A 20,804-nucleotide genomic window follows, 5' to 3' on the forward strand; every position below is an offset into this window, starting at 1 on the left:
AGAGTCTCCTATTGGACCAGAAGACCTGGTCCAACCAACCAACCTTGATTTGTGTGGAGAACCTGATGTCCAAAATTCAGAAAAGGCAGAAACATCTCAGAAACCCTATGACTTTAGGCAACAAAGAAAGCCTACTGAAGTCATGTGGTCGAGCCTGGAGAAGTGGGATAGGCTACACCAACGTCATGAAAAATACTGGGAGAAGTTGCAGGAACTCTGCGAAGGATCCAAAGAGGAGCTGTCCCCCGAGTGCACTCTCACATTGAAAGAGGATATGGAAGAGCTTTTCTTACAATGGACAACCTATGAACGCCATCTTGAAAATATCCAGTTGCAGCTAGGAAATATAAAACTCAAAAAGAAAATGCAACACCTCAAGCTAAAAAACAAGGAACGTGAGAAGTTCCTAAAAGGTAGTAAATGCCCCTCTGAGGTCAAGCTTCACACGAAAGACACACCGTTCGAGAAGGCCAAGTCAGAAGTGTCCCACCATTCACAGCAGTCACAGGTATCTTCCTCTCATTCCTCTAAGAAAGCCTTGTCCTCTTGTCCCAAGTCACAATGGTCTGAGGCGTGCACTAGCATGTTACAGCAATCCCACATATCAGGCTCCACCCATCCTTCTAAAAAATCCTCTCATCATAGCCATTCTTCCCAAGCCAATCTTCAGACAAAGGACACACCAATCGAGAAAGCCAAGTCCGAAGTGTCCCGTCATTCGCATGCATCATCTCAGCGGTCACATGTGTCTTCCTCTCACCCCTCCAAGAAACCTTCGTCCTTGTGTCCCAAGTCACCACAGTTCGAGGCATGTAGCAGCGTGTCACAGCAATCTCATGTCTCAGGCACCTCCCATCATTCTAAAGCATCTTCTCACCACAGCCATTTGTCCCGAGTCTCAAGGGCAGTGAACTTTGCTGCTCAAGCTGCACAAGCATGAATCAAAGCTGAAGCGGCCAATGCAGCTCTTCGTGTAGCAGAAGCAGAGGAACTGCAAAGGGAAGAAATAGCCAAAGCACAGACCGCAGCAGCTCTACGTGTAGCAGAAGCAGAGCAACTGCAAAAGGAAGAAGTGGCTAAAGCCCAGGCCGCAGGAGCTCTGTGTATGGTAAAAGCTGAGCAAATGCAAAGGGAAGAAGTGGCTAAAGCCCAGTCCACAGCAGCTCTGCATGTTGTAAAGGCAGAGCAACAGCAAACGGAAGAGATGGCCAGAGCTCAGTCCAGCCTTGAGTTCCTGCAGCATCAACAGGAGGCGGTAGAGAACTGCAAGGGCGTCAGCTTTACAGAAGGAGCTCAAAGGCACTATCTTCATGTCCAATTTTGAGAGGCCAGAAGGTGGAATCTTGTACAGCCATGTTGAGGCCTATGTGGATAACCAAAATGCACTATGTCAAGAGCGGGAGGAGGCGACGTGGTCGGCCACAGATCTCCTGAGACCAAGTGACCAAGGAGGAGAATCTCAACCACCAGACGTGCCAATCAGTCAGAAAGCTGACAATGTACCCTCTGAATCACAAAACCTCCCCCTTAGAGAATCTAAACCTCCAGATGTGAAAACCAGTGGGGAAGCTGACAACGTACCATCTGAATCACCAGACCTCCCCCTTAGAGAATCTCAACCACCTGATGTGCAAACCGGTCAGGAAGCTGACAACGTACCATCTAAATCACAAGACCTCCCCCTCAGATCTGTAAAATTCACCCCAACAAACCAAGACGCAAGTGGTGATTGAATTAGCCCATCTGCAACAATGAAGACTCTTCATGCATGGGCACACAAGAAGCCACGATTCCTGAGCTCAATGTGAAGGCAAAGGAATTCCTGCCAAACCAAGGTGATTTAAAAATGGATTGGCAGCAAGGAGAACAACTCCTGGCTGGGTCATGGGAAGATGCCGTCATCAGGAAGTAAGGTCTGCTACAAGTGTTGTGAGTCTATGGAACACGTGGCCAAAGCTTGCACAACTAAGGTGAAAGGCCACCTATGCAAGAGTGACAAGCATTCAGGAGCCCTGCATCCAGACTCTGAGCAGCTACAACAAGCAACTTCTACTACTGAAGGAGCTTCAGTATGGCTCTGAAGAGCACCCAGAAGCACCCGCCAAGGTCCACTGCACATCAGTATGTGGTGACTCACTGTTTCCTTGTTCATGCACCCATGTCTGTTCTGCTAAAGTCTACCCTGACGGATGCCCAGAAGAAGCCATGAAGATGTATGCATCATAGATATACAAAGCAATCACCCAGTAGCTAGGTCAGCATTCTTTGACCTCTTTGATGTCCCAAGTGAAGAAATGCTTTTCACAATATGAATATGCACTGTGTCCCAGAGCACAGCAGGGAGGAAAGTCACTGGACTGTGCATAGAGTCATTTGATGGGAGTCCACAGTTCCTACCACCACCATTGCTAGAATGGGACTCCTTACCAGATTATCACAGTCAAATTCCACCAGAGTTAGCAAGAATCATACCTCACCTGTCACACCTGGCAGATCACTTCCCTGCCATAGATAAGATGATCTAGAGCGGACATGCCAAGCTTGCCCCACCACTGAAGAAAGATGAAGAATGCTGGTATCTACCATTCTTTGGAGTGTACCACCCACAAAAGCCAGGTCAAATAAAAGTAGTCTTCGATGCCAGTGCGCAGTTCCAAGGCATCTCTTTGAACAAAGTCCTTCTCACAGGGCCTGACCTCACCAACAGTCTGCTTGGCGTACTCATCTGCTTCAGATGAGGGAAGATCATCGCAATTACCTGTGCTTCCTGTGGTTCAGTGATGAACAGCACAGCCAGCAGATAACAGAATACAGAATGCGAGTGCACGTTTTTGGGAATGGCTCTTCCCCTCCAATCACTAACTATGGCCTGTAACACACTGTTCATATAGGCGAAGTCAAATACGGTGCAGATGCCAGATGCTTCATAGAATGGGATTTCTATGTGGACGATGGCATAACATCTGTACCTACTCCAGCAGAAGCCATAGATCTATTAAATAGGACACGCCAGATATTAGCAGCAGCGAACCTTAGGCTGCACAAAATTGCATCTAACAGTGAAGAAGTTTTGGAAGCCTACAATTCTGAAAACCATGGTAAGGGTCTACAGGACCTCGACTTTGGCACAGATGACCCCTTTATCCAAAGTTGGGACTTAAAGAAGGACGTCTTCACATTTAGAACTCTGGCAAAGAACACCGTCCTCACAAGAAGAGGAGTCTTGTCAACAGTAAATAGCCTGTTCGACCCTCTAGGGTTTGCTGCACCTGTAACAGTCCAAGGGAGGCTTCTTCTGCACGCACTCTCCCAAGACACCACAGACTGGGACAAGCCACTTCTGCCAGAGCAGAAGCAAGATTGAGAGATGTGGCATAGATCCCCAAGTTGTCTTCAAAGCATCCACATACCGCGCACATATGTTCTCATTTCACTTGTCACCGCAATGAAGAAAGAGCTGCATGTGTTCTCAAATGCTTCGACGAAGGCAATAACAGCTGTAGGATACATCAGAGTCTACGGCGGGACGAGCTATAACGTCAGTTTCATTATGGGAAAGGTGAAACTAGCACCACAACAAGGTCACACCGTACCCAGGTTGGAACTCTGCAGTGCCATTTTGGCTGTAGAACTTGCAGACTGATAATGAAAATTATAGACCTTGAGCTACAATCCATCACCTTCTATACAGACAGCAAGGTGGTGTTAGGCTACATCCACAACCAAAGCAGATGCTTCTATGTCTATGTAAGCAATAGAGTGGAGTTGACATAGCAGGAGGCTGCAAATCTTGTTGTGGGTGTTGCCAAAAAGCTTGGATTAGAATAGGGGCTACCAGCAGGAAGAGGTGAACCAGGTAAGAGAAGAGCCTAATGTTGTCCCAACATTGCTTGGAGGTGGCAGATTAGAGGGAAACCACATTTGTGCTTCACCACCATATCTGAAAAATGCTCCAGTAGCCCGGCCAGATACTTCTCTATCACAGGCAGCAGAAGAGCAAGCAGGGATTAGGCAAGTAATGCAAGCTGGATGAAATTTGAAAAAATCTTTCAGTATCTTCTCCATCCCCTCCTGCATTGGGCACAAAGAGATGTGTTAGCTGATCCACTGGTCTGAGTTTATGAAACGTAAAACTCCCCTGTGCTGACAGCAGAACAAATTTCTTTGGTGGTAACATATGTTGTTGCACAATTATAGGATAATCTGTTATTGGAATTAATTCTTTGTTCAATGGTGTTACAATCTTAGGAACGTTTTGTTCATTTATGGCAGCAAGTGCCCAAGAATGCCCATTGACAGCTGTTTTTGTCTGGTTTTCCATCATTGGTTTTTGGAAAGGGAAAGAATTGTGATTAGTACATCACAGAATATCATTATCTTCATTTTCTGAAGCAGCCATTAGGAGAATACCTTTGCTATATAAAGCTTGGTGAAACTTTGATGGCTTTTCCGCATTAGAAGCTGCAGAAAAGCCTGGAGGTAGGCAGATGTGAATCAATGTTGAAGGTTGAGCAAAAGGATGCTTAAATGGACATACACTAAAATACATCCGTACACCTGCGTGACTGACTGCAAGTAACTGACAATCTACAGACTCAGAATTTTCAATCACTGCAATCTGAACAAGTGGTTTAAACACAGAACGGTCAATGGTCCTGGAAACCTTTCCAGCTGCAGACACAATAACATTCTGAGAAACAGAAGCAACTCTCACCATCCCTTGGCCATCGGGATCTAAATCATAAACCTGTATCACCCCTTTTTCAGAGCGTGTATATAAAATGTTTCAGGAGTTGTCAGTGGCTATTTGAACAATGGGATCATCTTCTGAGAATGTGAACTGAAGTAAAGATGGAACAAGAAAAGAAAGGGTGCTCTTTGAGTGACTGACCTTTTACAGCACTGACTGAACCAGCCTGCTTCTGCCTGGTAAGCAACTTCATACAGACAACCATCCTTGCCAGCCATTTTCAGCAGAGGTGATAGTCACCAGATAAGTGTTATCAGTAGGAAGCGAGTAAAGGGGGTCAGGAAGAAGCTGCATTCCACCAGATATACAATCATTGAGGGTTGCAGACCTGCTTCCAAGGTAGTATAGCTGAGTCCTAAAATTACTATATCCATAGGAGTAGCTAAAACCAGCAAGTGCCGTATATGTGGCTGAAAGATTCCTGCTTTTGGTTTCACCAATCCAACTGCAAGAATGGTTTCAATGAGACCATCAAAATAAGCAACGTCTCCCCCATGTTCATAATTCACATAGAAATGTCACTATCAATGGTCAGCCATGTTCTACTGATCTCAGGAAACGCTCCCATCATACAATTGCACTGCATATGTCCAAATTGCTCAACAAGTTCATGAGGTAAAGGAACTCTTTGAATTGAGCTTATTTCTGGAATGCAGGGAATTGAAAGGAAACCAGGCCTCTGTAATGGATAATCTATATCTGACATGCCAGAAGCAGAGGGGCTTCTGGGCATGGGCATGTTCAGTAACTCCAACAGGTCCGGGTAGCACCGGTCTTCCTGGATCTGTTGGTCAATAATATGCCCCACATTTTCCAGGGCTTCCTGCAGGGCTGGGGCATTTGCGGGGTTCAGAGTCACCGGCATGTCCATGGCAGAGAAGATCCTGGCCTCTCCTGATATATCCAAATTTGATGTCCATATAACAACTGCGCCAAAGCACATTCTAATGCAAAGCCATTTTTACTTCTTTCAACATGTTTATTCTTGGCTTCCAGTTCCGGATCTCGGTGCGGCCAGACGCACAAGGGAATTGCTCCTCGCGTCGCCTGGATTCCTTCATTGGAGGGTCCCTGTAAAGGGGTTGAAAGTCGTCCTGAAGGGATGACAAGTGGGGAGAGTTCTGTCCAGTTGGCGGTAGAAGGGCAGCAGCCCTCCTGTCAGCTTGGAGCTACTCTCTGACCCAAAGAAGAAAGGATTGGCCACTCCCATGGCCCATCGTTTAGCCATTTTCTGCTGAAGCCAAAAGCACTACAAAACACTTGAAAGCACTTGAAAACTGGGTGAGAATTGCCTTCTCCTTTTCCTAAACATCTGCTTTGCCTGTCAAAAGCTTTCTGAATTTTTTTTCCTTTGTGAGGAGAGAGGGAAGGGATTTTTTTTCTTTACCCCACACACCTTAATACCAGCTTTTGTTTACATTGGGAGAGAAAAGAAAAAGCCTTCTACTAAATTATACTGATTAATCGGACTTACCGCCTTTCTACTTTTGGCCCAAAGTTCCTATATTTACAGATAGATGTTATTTATAGATGTTAGAGCAAATACAGAGAGAGGAATTAACATGGCAACAATATAATTACTATAAATGGTTCAACCTTTGTACATTGCTGATGGTTGGATGGCCTCCTCTGGTGCAAATAATATACATGCAAGCAAAGGAAGACCTACTTGGCAGTTTAAAGCCCTTGGTCTGGAAACTCGACTGGCAAAAAAAGAAACCTAGAGTTAGATTTACAAAATGAATTCCTAGAGAATTATCATAGGTCATTTTGTTAGTAATTCGTGACTTATTATGATCTAAAATAGAAAATATTCATGAGATAGAATTAATATGTGTTTAAGTACTTCTTAGGCTTATTCCAAATATTATAAATTTATATATTGATATAATGGAAATTTGGCTTATGGATCCTACGTTTGATGTTAAAATTTTGGTTATGTATAAGTAGAAGTAGATTGATAAATATAGGCTCTCCAATTGGTAACTTGTGATGTATTAGGACCGTGGTGGCGAACCTATGGCACGCATGCCACAGGTGGCACACAGAGCCCTCTTTGTGGGCACGCACGTTGTTGCCCCAGTCCTAGGCCTTCAGCTGGTTTTTATAAAACCTTTTCACTTTAGACTTCCACTGCCATGTGCAAAAATAAAAAAGGTTCAATTAATCAATCAATTTCAATTTCTCGCAGGAAAAAAAAATCTCGCAAAGTTGGAATTGATTGATTGAACTTTTTAGTCCCACCCAGTCTGCCATTACCACCGAAGCCATGCCCCCTAATAGGCCAGGTCCACCCAATGGGCCACTCCCACCCGGTACCCGACAATACATAAGTGGGTTTTGGGTTGCAGTTTGGGCACTCGGTCTCTAAAAGGTTTGCCATCACTGTATTATGATATGAATGTTTATTAGGTAGAAGCTAGCTATTTAACTATTGGGTGTATGTTAGATGGTACAATCTTTGATGTAATAAGACAAGGGAACTTTGGGTTGTGAATACTATTTGGGATGTTAAAGATTAAACTTGGATACTATAATTAACATCAAAATTAGATAAAATTTAATAACAGGGTATAGATATATCTTATTGAAATTGGATTGACAAAATCTTCTTTAATTGACCATGCTATTCTTAGAAATTTGTTAGTTTAAATATGCTGTATTGAACATTGAGGGAAATAGAGAAGGATGTTATGATAATGTAACCCAAACTAAGTATTGAAAACTCTGTTACTCAACTGATGACTACCCAGGTATCATGATGCTTTCTAAATATATAGGTTGTAAATTGAAAAACTAATAAAGCTTGTTTTAAAACATGTTTATTCTTCTCAGCAGATGACATACTATCCACTTTAATAGATATTCAACATATAATTTCACTTCTGTTTTGTAAACCTGAGCTACATATGTTATTATAATTCCTTTTATAAGGAATTATACTCTTTTTTTTTCATTCTTATTGCTTTGCAAAAGCTTTCAGGAAAAGCAGACACGCATGTTACAAAACTTTACTACAAAGATGACAGAGGCATTGGTTATATCTGAGTTGAATTGTTAGCTATATTGATTCGTTCCCAGAAGTCAGTGTTGCTTTCCTTTATATTCCACACAATGACAAATACTTTTTCCTTTTGCAAGAAATTGTGGGTTCATTATAGATAAGTGGTGAATTATTTGGCAACTGATTTTTTCTGTTTTTCTGTAGATCCAAATATTTACATGCAGTCATGGTTTGTGTGATTATCATCTTGTTCACCTTCATGCTGATAGAAAACCAAATCAATGCCAAAATGAAGTGGAAATTTTTAGACGAAGCATCTCATTTTAAACTTCTTCCAGAAGAAGAATACAAATCCATGTTCCTGTTTGATGGAATATGGTAAGTTTTGTTGCTGCTTCTTTAGGAGCATGTAAAATTGCAAGGGGATTTGACAGAGATAATTTCAATACATTTCTCTTCTGAATCTTCCTTTCTATTAAAATATTGGTTATAGCTGTAAGAACAAGTAGACAATTAGAAAAGAGCAGTCTAAAAACATGACTTTGGGATAAGAATGTTAATTATGACTGGCAATTCCATGTATGATAGCAGGCCTAGAAGGCAGGATCTGAGGGTTTTCTGCTGAAATCAATGTTAAAAGAATCCCAAGCAAACCTCACCCCAATAGTTCATCCAGTCAGTTTAAAAGAGCCAATCCCCAGGTGTTAAGTCTGCTGTGAAAACGGAGCTGATAATGGGGTCCGTTCCAATGCCTGTGAAGATATTGTTGGGTATTTGGACCTTTCCCTTCCACAGTGAGAGATAAGCCAGATGGCCGGAGGCACATTCCTTTCTCACCCCAACTTGACAACAAGGGAGAGACAGTTCAAAGAGCAAGTCTGTAGGAAAAGTGGAAAGGATACATTGTAGCAGAAAGCATACCACAGAGCCTTCCCCCCTCCCCCTCAGGAGAATGGCAGAAAGAAATGAAAAAGAATTGAAATAGACACCCACCCCGCCCCAGGAAAGAAATGGGTTCTGACATGTGGTTAGAAATAAAAAAAAGTTTAACAATGGAAATAAAAGTCTTTTTCAGTAGAAATAAAGCAGTACAATCCAATTAGGAAGTTTGGTCTGGATGTTGGCTGTATGTGTCTTAGAGCACACATAACTGTTCTCATTCTAGCAATAATAGTAAAGTGGTGAAAATCTCACTTACTTACCAGCTGGAGTGTAGAAGAAATGACTAAGAAGAAATCCCATCCAAAGAAGTGATGTCATGTGATAGCTTAACCTGGTGGCAGCAAACCTATGGCATGCGTGCCAGAGGCGGCACTCAGACCCCTCTCTGTTGGCACATGGGCCACCGCCACCAGCAGCAGGTCCATCAGGCCGCCACTGCCGCCCGGAGCAGGAGCCCCGCCCAGCACAAAGGAGGCAAAGCGGCCGACTACCAAGCTCGAGTAGAGGTGGTAGAACAGAGAAGACCAACCATTGTCGATTGGTGGGGCTAGTGCCTGCATGAGACTCACTAGCCCTGCCTCATTCTTGCATGGTGCAGCGCCTTGTATCTGCACCTTGCGGCATGGCGGCAGCTGTTTTTGCGCCTTGCAGCATGGTGGCCCATTTTTGCACCCCCGGTTTTTGCGTGCCAGAGGCAGCACTCAGAGGCGCCTCCCTGCCCCCCCCCAAGGACACCACAATGCTGATGTGGCCCTGGCACTTTGCGATAAATAAGTGGGTTTTGGGTTGCGGTTTGGGCACTCAGTGTCTAAAAGGTTCACCACCACTGGCTTTTCCGATGTGTGGCTAGAAGAAGGAGGGACACCCAATGATCGCAGCTCTTATTCAATTTGATGAACCAGAATTAGTTTTAGTAAAGAAAATAACTGCCTTGGGGATCACTAGCATTCATTGCTAAGGAGAAGAAATTATGATAGAATTTCTACTTTTCCTGAAGAAACTTGAAGAAAATGCTCACCCACTTCCTGTACATACTAAGAGCCTTGGTGGAGCAGTGGGCTAATGCCTCCTTAAGTAACACCAGCTGCCTGCAATCAGTGCAGGTTCGAGTCCCACCAGGCTCAAGGTTGACTCAGCCTTCCATCCTTCCGAGGTAGGTAAAATGAGGACCCAGATTGTTGGGGGCAATTAAGCTGACTTTGTAATAATGCCGCTTGGGTGTGTGTGTGAAAGCCCTAATAAGCAGGCATATACATAGAATGAAGGCTACTGCTAAGCTTGTAAGCCACCCTGAGTCTTCAGAGAAGGGCGGGATATAAATGGAATAAAAATAAAAATAAAATAAAATAATTGGATGATTGCTTTTTATGCCTTATTCTAAGCGAAACCTGCACCAGAAAAGCTTGTGTAGTCTTCTCTAGCCACACTTTTGGGTTTTTGAAATATATTTTATTAATTTTTTACAATAACATTCTTAAGTGCTTGGTAAACAGTATACTGTCTGGGCTCATATGTTTATGGGGGTCTTCGTCCAAAAGCACGAACCAAAACAGCAGTGAACAGTGTGCTTGGAACTAGATGAGAATATCGATCTTCTCTCTCCTATTTTGTAACTGACTCCCTGGGAAAGATCCCCAAAGCAAGAAATCCTCCAAAAGGGGACCATACCCCCTCCCTTCCACAGATGGAAGTGGCAGTTTAATTTTTACGGGGGAAAGAAATATACTGAAATTAAAGTAATAATATTACTGAATATGAATAACTACTGACCTAGTGGAGGACTAGAATACATAACAATAGCAACACTGACTCATAAATTGGCAAGATGCACAGAAACAAAGAATAATCTGTTCTCTTGAACCTTAGTGTCCTTCAGCTAAATAGAAAAACGCTGAGAACAAGAAAACATACGTATTACAGACTGAGAACTATATTTGTTTTTAAAACTGCTGATATGGGATTATAAATATCTACTGAGCTGTGATCTTTAAGCTCAAGAACTGTCTACAGAAAAAGAAAAACTTTGACTGTTTGCTAATCTTCTAGGGGGCAATTTTACTGGATAGTCAAACATTTTGGATTGCAACTTTGGCTAGTAGATAAATTGTAAGACCCCTGAACAGAAGAACTGTTATAAAATACTGTGGTGCTTTGATAATTGGAAACACATTGGATTATTAAAAAAACATATATAAAGATAAGAACTCTATAAGATTTGGTTGTTTGAACTTTAAGATTGGCTGGTTTAAAAGCTTAAACACAGAGAGTATGGTACCGGTGAAAGAACATCTGACAGGGGGAGATAAAATGGATGTTGCATACTTATCTAAAGGTGGCAGGAAACTACATCTAACATCCCCTTCTGAAAGTCCCAGCCTGGAATATCAGAGATCTGCAGGAGCAACACTTCAACACAAGGCAAATATTTTCCAAGATGAAATATATGCAATGCTGTGACAAATTCAACTGACAATGATTTCAAATCATGATGAACTTAAAAACACCTTTGATGGCATAAATGAGCACATTTCCAACTTAAACTTACAAGTAAAAAACTCTCAGAAAATGGTGATAAAGAATGAACAAACAAACCAGTTAATAGAATACAAATCAGATGACAGTGACCCAGAGAGGGAGGCTACAGATAAAGAGAACCATAAATTAATACAACAAAAGAAAACTTGCAAGGTTTTGCCATAACAATAGAAATGGAAAAGACATCCTATTTTTCAGGACCTCAAAATCAACTTGAAGATCGGACAGAAGACCTAACAAAATGGACTATAGAGCAACTAGGAGAATTATTAAAGTTTGGGAGACAAAAATACATGTCTTATCAAACTTGTTTTTTTCATTCCCAACAACATTTACAAAAATACAGGAACCCTTGGGCAAGTCGAACACACCAACTTGGAAAGCTACGTGAAGGCTAGAATCAGATCTAAGAGATCTGATGTGACTTACCAGATGGAATACTATGTGACCAAACACGTGTTTGAATACGGTTAAAAGAATAGAAGAATTATGGATATAAAAGGGTCTCATAATAACAGAAATAAGATATACAAGTAGTATAGTAATTTTTCTAATATATGAAATGTAAAAATATTGGGATGGTACACATGAATTAAAAGACTGGATATTTAAAGGTTATTAACTTTGAGAAAATTATGACTGATAAGAATGGTTTGAATATAGAGGGGAAATTAGGCCTAAATAAGAATCTTGAAAACATGACATATAGTGACTTAATAAGATTACTTTTATAAATATAATTGAAATATAAACTGATAAGAAAAGATGCTATATGCTGATGTTACTGTTATTTGTATAAACACAAGAAAAAGATTTATACTTAACTTTATATGTACTGAATTTTAAGAAAAATATTTATTTAATGTCAACAAAAGGAGAATACCATTGGATGAAGAGAATATCAAAGAAATATATCATAAATTAATATATTGACTATGGAATTATAGAAATTAATTATTACTGATTGTTTTTTAAACATATGAGCCCAGACAGAACACTGCTTACCAAGCACTTAAGAATGTTATTGTAAAAAATTAATAAAATATATTTTTTAAAAACGAAAGTGTGGTTAGAGAAGACTACACAAGCTTTTCTGGTGCAGATTTCGCTTAGAATAAGGCATAAAAAACAATCATCCAATTAGTATGTACAGGAAATGGGTGAACATTTTCTTCAGGTTTCTTCAGGAAAAGTAGAAATTCTATCATAATTTCTTCTCCTTAACAATGAATGCTAGTGATCCCCAAGGCAGTTATTTTCCTAATTCTGGTTCATCAAACTGAATAAGAGCTATAGGAAGAGAAAAAGCAAGAAAATTTCTCTTTCAGGTATTGTGCAAATTTTGCTTATATTTGTTACACCTGTTGGAAACGGAATTAAAACACCCAAAAAATTGGATTGGTAAGAAAAGAGTTTTATTCTGCAGAAACTAGAAGTGTGGTTTGGAAAGTGTGTTGGATCCTGGTGAGAGACTCCAGCAGGAAGTTCTAAACCAGAGACCACACAAGAGCATTCAAATTCATGATATTACATACAGTTCCATCACGACGTCCCGTTCCCTCCCCTTCGGTCCCATTGAATAGGACCTCCAAGTGTACAGCCTGCCTGAGGCGCCTAGTAAGAATACATTATCTCTACCTTTGTTTGCTTACATTAATTCAAATTTCTCCCCACCTTTTTATCCTGTTTACTGTTCCCCTTTAAGACCAATTGTTCGTTGAGCTCACGTGTATCTTATAGCCAAGCCTCCTGGAATTTAGTGCCTACATGCAGTTTTGGCTTGACTAATCCCTTAATCATTAAACAATGGAAACCTTTTATTTTTAAACTTCTTTGCTCCTCACAAATCCACCCTATTATTTAAGCTTCTTTTAAAAAATAAAACATACTTCATTTTTCAAATGGTTTTAGACTTTCCCATATTTCTGCTGCATTCTCAAAATCTATTATAGCTGTATGCTCAGTTACATCTTTTAACATCAACATTTGCTTGTTGTTTTTAATTAGTCATGTCTACCAGTCCTTTAACGGTACCCTGTACAATGCTCCTTATTACGGGAATTAAACAGGGTAAGGACACTAACCCTAAAAATACTACCAACAACATGAATAAAGCCTGCTTCCAATTTCTAAAGATTTCTCCCAGAAATCATCCATCATCCAATATTCCAGTCCAGGATTGTACAGGTATATGAGTTACTGTATTTTCCTTATCCTATCTGTAATTTCCTCAAAAGCTTTCCCTTTACCATCAATGTGAAGACAGCAGTTTGTCAAGTTGAACTTCACACAAACACCTCCTTCTTCTGCTAGCAAATAATCTAAAGCTAGCCTATTCTGATAAATAGTCGTTTGCATCTGGGTGTTTTGTTTAGCCAAGATGTTAAGAGCTAGGGCAGTCTCATTTGTTACAATTTCCAAAACCGCCTGTAGTGGTATGATGCAGTTTAACATATAAATAGGGGTTCGGTATCCCCAGAATCCGTCTTCAGCCCAAGTGGCTGGTCCATATACCTGAACGATTCTTTCAAGAGGCCATTCATTATCCTTCTAATTCCCTATCTCTAAGGTCGTTTCCTTCTTATCCCCTTTTCCTTGTATACTGCTACTCCAAGTTTTTCTCCTTGTGGAATGGGAAGCAAGAAAAAGCTAGGTTTAACATTACCCAAATGCACAAGACCCACACCAATTATCTGGCAACACATTATATGCAAATTTTCCACATATCCAATAGAATCCTGAGGGAGCAAGCCATTCTTTAGAGGCTGTTAGGACTATGTCTATTGCCTAACTGGTTGGGTTGGCAATATATAAACCAAGACTGTATGGTTGCAGTTAAAGCTGTAATGTATATCTTTAATAGTGAATGCACTGTGCTATACTTTCTGCTGATTGGTCAGCAATGTCCCTAATGGCCATAAGAGGGAGCTTCTCTCTCTCTGTTACAATTCATGTCTCTCTGCTATTGATTACTGTTTGTTGTGGTTTGTGGTTTGCTTTGCTACTGTATGCAGAACCTGAAGAACTGTGATTAATGTGTTTTGACTTACTGCCTGGTAAGATGACTCTGTAGTGGATAATCCTTGGACTGTTGCTATCAGCTATACTTTAAGTATCTGTGTATGACCTGGACTGTTTCTTGGACTGTGCTATTGCTTTATCCTACAAGTAAACTCTTTACACAACTCAGTGTATCTGTGTGGTTGCTGTACACAATTCATTACTCTCACAATCCTGTTTTTCCATGCAAACTCTTGTGTTTTTTTAAGAGTAGCTCTGCACATCCTTGTCAGAGGCTTTATCTCATAATTCATGTAGGAATGTATTATTAAAGGGGTTTTGTTCCATACTGTGCATAATACCCAATTTTGAATGGTAGAATTCCCATACGATCATTGGCCTTAACATACCATAGTACCTATTTCCTCCTGGTCCTTTGAACAGTTTTGTTGGAAGAAAAAGTGACCTATAATAGAAGTGGTTAATGCCCATTTCTGACTTTTCATAACAGGTTTAGTTGTCCAATTAGACGTAATGTTAGTATTTTGAATATCCACTTCCCTAGCTTCCCAAGGCCACTGCTCTCCCATATTTGTTCCTCCACACACATAGCAGTTTTTCACTCCTAATGTGGTGGCTATTCTTTTGGCCAGATCTATAAATAAATTTTTAGTCAGGAAGGTAAGACCCAAGGTGTCAGTATGATCTGCTTTTTCCAGCTCCTCATAGAAGAAGTGGAACAATTTCCTTTCTATTGAGGTTAAATCTCTTCTGGTCACATTGATGGTGAGGTGGGTATTTGGGTCCCTCCCTGCTCCCTAAATTCCCAGTCCATACTGTTGTGATCCTCCTTCAGGGTCCACAAAATGCAAACATATAGGGATACAATGGTCTTCTGAACAGTTGGACCGTCTGACACCCTTGGTTAGATTGAACCAACTGTTCTGTTCTGGCCAAACTCTGGGTGGAGCCTTACCATCTGAATATCAGTAGGTTTGAGAAGTGCCCTGAGAGCTTCCTCTCTGTTGTTGTAAGCTGTAAACATATATCCTTTTGGGTGAAATAGCTTTGTTGCCAGTTTAGGCCCCAACAGGTAGTCCAAGGACCAAATTTCATTGTATAGAAAGCATTGAAGCAAAACTGACTTTTGTGATTAGTGGAGGTGCTGGTGTTTCATCCTAATAGGAGCTCCTGACTCTTGCCGCTTTGGAATGCTAAAACCTGGATAGTTTTCTGATATTTTATACTTGAGGTGTCAATGCGTGTGATCTCTTTGGTATTGTTACAAAGGGAAAATCAGGTGGCCGACAACATTCCTGCAGCTTTTCTGAGTGTGGTATATCAGGGTTTCAGTTACTTGGTTTCCTCTCTTGGTGGTTTTGCTACACTCTATACACTCTTTATCTTTATTTACTTTTTCTGGCCTTATTCTGCTAACTCCTGATATGAGTATTAGGATTATTATTATTTGCATAATCATGGGCATACCAAGATAAGATAGTCTTCCAATTCTTTCTGAGGGTTTGTTTCTTGGATCCCCTTTACCGTTACTGTAGACAACAAAGTTTTCCTGTATTCAAGGCACCAGTCCTCTATTATTACTATATCACACTCTTCTTTACAGTCCCCATGTACTGGGGCACAATCTGGACAATGGGTACAACAACAACAATCACACCGACATTTACAATTGCAAAACCAACACATTAAAAAAAAACCTTCTCTAGATACTATTAAGACTTCAAACCCTATCCTTTCTTATTATTAACTTCAGAGGATCTTGCTGTGGCACACTTTTCCACTCAGTGGGAGCCTCCACTAATCCTTTAACTCTGATCTAATGGTTCCAGCCTTTCTCTGCAGTCCAGACAGTCATCTCAGATTTCAGCAACATTTGGAATGGGCCTTCCCACTTTGGAACCAGCTTTTTGCCCCTTTTTGGACCGAGAAAATCGCTCGGATCCGGACTGATCTGGACTCCGACTGGGCAGAGTCTGACAGTAGTGACATGGGCGGTCTTGGTGATGTTATCTGGGAAGAGTTCGATTCTGTGACTCCGGAAGATGTGGACAGGATCATGGGGAGGCTAAGCTCCACCACGTGTTTATTGGACCCGTGCCCCTCCTGGCTGGTTTATGCGGCTCGGGAGGGGACACGAGGCTGGCTCCAGGCAGTGATAACTGCTTCTTTGAGTGAGGGTAGCTTTCCCGCCGCCTTGAAGGAGGCGGTGGTGAGACCCCTCCTCAAGAAGCCTGTCCTGGACCCGGCTATTTTGAACAACTATCGTCCGGTCTCCAACCTTCGCTTTCTTGCGAAGGTTGTTGAGAGCGTGGTGGCGCATCAGCTCCCTCTGTTCCTGGAGGAAGCTGATTATCTGGACCCGTACCAATCGGGCTTCAGGCCCGGGTACAGAACGGAGACGGCATTGGTCGCACTGGTGAATGATCTCTGGCGGGCTCGGGACAGGGGTTGCTCCTCTGTCCTAGTCCTATTAGACCTCTCAGCGGCTTTCGATACCATCAACCATGGTATCTTACTGCGGCATCTCAGGGGGTTGGGAGTGGGAGGCACTGTTTTGCAGTGGTTCTCCTCCTACCTCCTGGGACGTTCGCAGTCGGTGCAGGCAGGAGGGCAGAGGTCGGCCTCGAGGCCTCTCGTTTGTGGAGTTCCTCAGGGGTCGGTCCTCTCGTCTCTCCTGTTCAACATCTATATGAAGCCACTGGGTGAGATCATTCGTGGTTTTGGGGTCGGGTATCATCAGTATGCTGATGATACCCAGCTTTTCATCTCCTCCCCAAACCACCCCAGTGATGCCCTCAATGTGATGCCCCTTTGCCTGGAGGCGGTTCTGGTCTGGATGGGGAGGAACAGGCTTCGGCTCAATCCTGACAAGACTGAGTGGTTGTACGTGCCGGCTTCTCGGGAAATTCAGGTTATTCCATCTTTAACCATGGGGGGTGAGGTATTACCCCCCGTAGATAGGGCTCGCAACTTGGGTGTCCTCCTGGATTCACAGCTCTCCCTGGAAGATCATATAGGAGCTGTGACCAGGGGGGCCTTTGCCCAGGTTTGCCTGGTGCACCAGTTGCGACCCTATCTGGACCGGGATGCCTTGCGTACAGTCACTCATGCGCTCGTGACCTCTCATTTAGACTACTGCAATGCTCTGTACATGGGGCTGCCCTTGAGGACCACTCGGAGGCTTCAGCTGGTGCAGAATGCGGCCGCGCGAGTTGTGTTGGGGGTCTCCCGATACTCCCATGTAACACCTCTACTCCGCGAGCTGCATTGGCTTCCAATTGCCCTCCAGGTGAGATTCAAGGTGCTGGTGATGACCTATAAAGCCCTAAATGGCATGGGTCCGGATTACTTACGGGAGCACCTGCTGCTGGCATCAACTTCCCTTCGTCCAGTGTGCTCCCACAGAGAGGGCCTCCTCAGGGTGCCGTCTGTCAGAGAGTGTCGACTGGTGGCCCCCAGGGGGAGGGCGTTCTCTGTGGGCGTGCCAGACCTTTAGAATCATTTACTGGTTGAGCTCTGGATGGATCCTGACCTTCGCTCTTTCCGCCATGACCTGAAAACTCACCTTTTTGAACAAGCCAGCCTGGTCTGATGGGTTTGGGGTATTTTAATTGTGATTTTAATTAACTTTTTTACTGCAATTGGGCTATTCTATTTAATTCTCATTTTAACTTTTGTATATTGTATTTTTATTGCATTTTATTGCCCTGTACACTGCCCTGAGTCCTTCGGGAGAAGGGTGGTATAGAAATTAAATTAAATAAATAAATAAATGTTGGAGAACCAATCTTTCGAAGCATTTCATGACTACAGACGTTAGTGCAATAGGTCTGTAGTCATTCAGGCACTCAACTGCAGTTTTCTTGGGGACTGGGACAATGGTAGCTGCTTTCAAGCACAATGGTACACATGCCATTTGCAAGGAGATGTTAAAAATCCTTGTCAGGTCCCCTGCTAATTGATCGGCACAATTCCTGACCACTATCCCCAGCACCCCATCTGGGCCTGCGGCTTTGCTGGGATTCACAGCCTTCAATACAGCTCTCACTTGGTGTTCACACAGGGTGAGTGGCTGAGAGTCAGAAGGCCGGCCAGCAAAGGCTACGGGGTCTGGTCTTTTAACCTCGTAGCGGGCGAAGAAGATATTCAGCTCCTCAGCCAACGAGGCATCGGTGTTTGCCATGCACCTCGTGCTGCCCTTATAGTTGGTTAAGTGCTGCAGTCCCTGCCATACTTGCCTTGGATCATTATTCGCTAAGTGGTTCTCCACCTTTTGTTTGTATTGTTGTTTTGCCATCCTAATGCCTCTTCTGAGATTTGCCCTGGCCTCTCTGTATACGTCCCTGTCCCCTGCCTTAAAGGCAGAATCTCGGGCTCTCAGGAGTGTTCGTATCTCTGCAGTCATCCAGGGTTTACAGTTCCTGTAAACTCTAATGTACTTATCCGTTGTTACACTATCAGTGCATGTTCTAATATAAGAGAGTACATTTGATAAAGTAGATCACAGCCTACTACTTGATAAGATAGAAAAATGTGGGTTAGATAGCATCACCACCAGATGGATTTGAAGCTGGCTGACAGGCCGTACTCAGTGTGTGGTCCTCAATGGAACTGCATCTACATGGAAGGAAGTATGTAGTGGGGTGCCCCAGGGCTCTGTTCTTATTTCCCCACCGTCTTGAAGGAGGCGGTGGTGAGACCTCTCCTCAAGAAGCCTGCCTTGGACCCAGCTGTGTTGAACAACTTTCGTCCAGTCTCCAACCTTCGCTTTCTTGCGAAGGTTGTTGAGAGTGTGGTGGCGCATCAGCTCCCTCTGGTCCTGGATGAAGCGGATTATCTGGACCCCTACCAATCGGGTTTCAGGCCCGGGTACAGCACGGAGACGGCATTGGTCGCTCTGGTGAATGATCTCTGGAGGGCTCGGGACAGGGGATATTCCTCTGTCCTAGTCCTATTAGACCTCTCGGCGGCTTTCGATACCATTGACCATGGTATCTTGCTGCGGCGTCTCAGGGGATTGGGAGTGGGAGGCACGGTTCTTCGGTGGTTCTCCTCCTATCTCCTGGGACGTTCGCAGTCGGTGTTGGCAGGGGGGCAGAGATCGGCCCCGAGGTCTCTCGTTTGTGGAGTTCCTCAGGGGTCGGTTCTCTCGCCTCTCCTGTTCAACATCTACATGAAACCGCTGGGTGAGATCATTCGTGGTTTTGGAGTTGGGTATCATCAATATGCCGATGATACCCAACTTTTCTTTTCGACCCCAAACCACCCCAGTGATGCCCTCGCTGTGATGTCCCGTTGCCTGGAGGCGGTTCGGGTCTGGATGGGGAGGAACAGACTTCAGCTCAACCCTGACAAGACTGAGTGGCTGTGCATTCCGGCATCCCGGGACATTCAAGATGTTCCATCTCTTTCTATGGGGGGTGAGCTCTTACCCCCCGTGGATAGGGCTCACAACTTGGGAGTCCTCCTAGATTCACGGCTTACCCTAGAAGATCATGTAGTGGCCGTGACTAGGGGGGCTTTTGCCCAGGTTCGCCTGGTGCGCCAGTTGCGGCCCTATCTGGACCGGGATGCCCTGTGCACGGTCACTCATGCGCTCGTGACCTCTCGCCTTGACTACTGTAATGCTCTCTACATGGGGCTTCCCTTGAAGACCACTCGGAGGCTCCAACTGGTACAGAATGCGGCCGCGAGAGTTGTCTTGGGAGTTTCCCGGTACTCCCATGTTACACCTTTGCTCCGCGAGCTGCATTGGTTACCAGTTGTCTTCCGGGTGAGGTTCAAGGTCTTAGTTATGATCTTTAAGTCCCTACATGGCATGGGTCCGGGGTACCTCGGGGACCACCTGCTGCCGGCTTCAACTCCCCTCCGCCCTGTGCGTTCCCACAGAGAGGGCCTCCTCAGGGTGCCTCCGGTCAGGGAATGTCGACTGGCGGCCCCCAGGGGGAGAGCCTTCTCTGTGGGTGCCCCGGCTTTGTGGAACCAACTGCCGGTGGAGCTCCGGACGGCATCGGACCTCCGAACTTTCCGTCGTGGTCTGAAGACCCATTTGTTTGAATTGGCCGGTCTGGCCTGATGGGGGAGCTGTGTTTTAAATTGTCATTTTAGATTGCATTATTGTTTTTAATTGGGCATTGATTTAATCTTTGTTTTAACTTTTGTATAGTATTGTATTTTTATTTATATGCCCTGTGAACCGCCCTGAGTCCCCAGGGAGAAGGGCGGTATATAAATTAAATAAAACATAAAACATAAAACATTATTATTATTATTATTATTATTATTATTATTATTATTATTATTATTATTATTATTATTATTATTATTATTATTATTATTATCTCCAAAAGAGACATTAGGTCTTAATTTTGGGGGTGTCATATTTTTCGTGAAACTTGCCTTGCCTTGCGGCAGCAGCACCAACAACCCCATCCGGCAGCCTGCTTGGCTGCCAGCCCTCTTCTGCTGTGGCCACTTGCAGCAGGAGGCTGTGCGGCACATCACGCTGCTGCTGCCACAATTAGGCAAGGCAGGTGGGGGAGAGGGTGGAGT

General features: G+C 43.5%; 1 protein-coding gene and 1 pseudogene across 2 annotated transcripts in view; one reads left to right on the plus strand and one right to left on the minus strand.

The window, feature by feature from the left end:
* Positions 1-3,676: 3,676 nt before the first annotated feature.
* Positions 3,677-5,615, minus strand: LOC308678942 (nuclear pore complex protein Nup155-like; annotated as a pseudogene). The gene has a single exon. The product of its transcript is annotated as a nuclear pore complex protein Nup155-like (transcript).
* A 110-nt stretch (positions 5,616-5,725) lies between these two features.
* Positions 5,726-20,804, plus strand: part of B4GALNT2 (beta-1,4-N-acetyl-galactosaminyltransferase 2 (SID blood group)) — a gene marked incomplete at both ends in the record, with an annotated part of 35,272 nt that continues 20,193 nt past the window's right edge. Inside the window, 2 exons of the mRNA XM_081346171.1 lie at positions 5,726-5,823; positions 7,959-8,132. Coding sequence (XP_081202297.1) covers positions 5,726-5,823; positions 7,959-8,132 — 272 coding nt within the window. The remainder of the gene's footprint in view (positions 5,824-7,958; positions 8,133-20,804) is intronic.

Source organism: Vipera berus (assembly GCF_964194415.1).
Source record: "Vipera berus genome assembly, chromosome: Z".
Taxonomy (NCBI): domain Eukaryota; kingdom Metazoa; phylum Chordata; class Lepidosauria; order Squamata; family Viperidae; genus Vipera; species Vipera berus.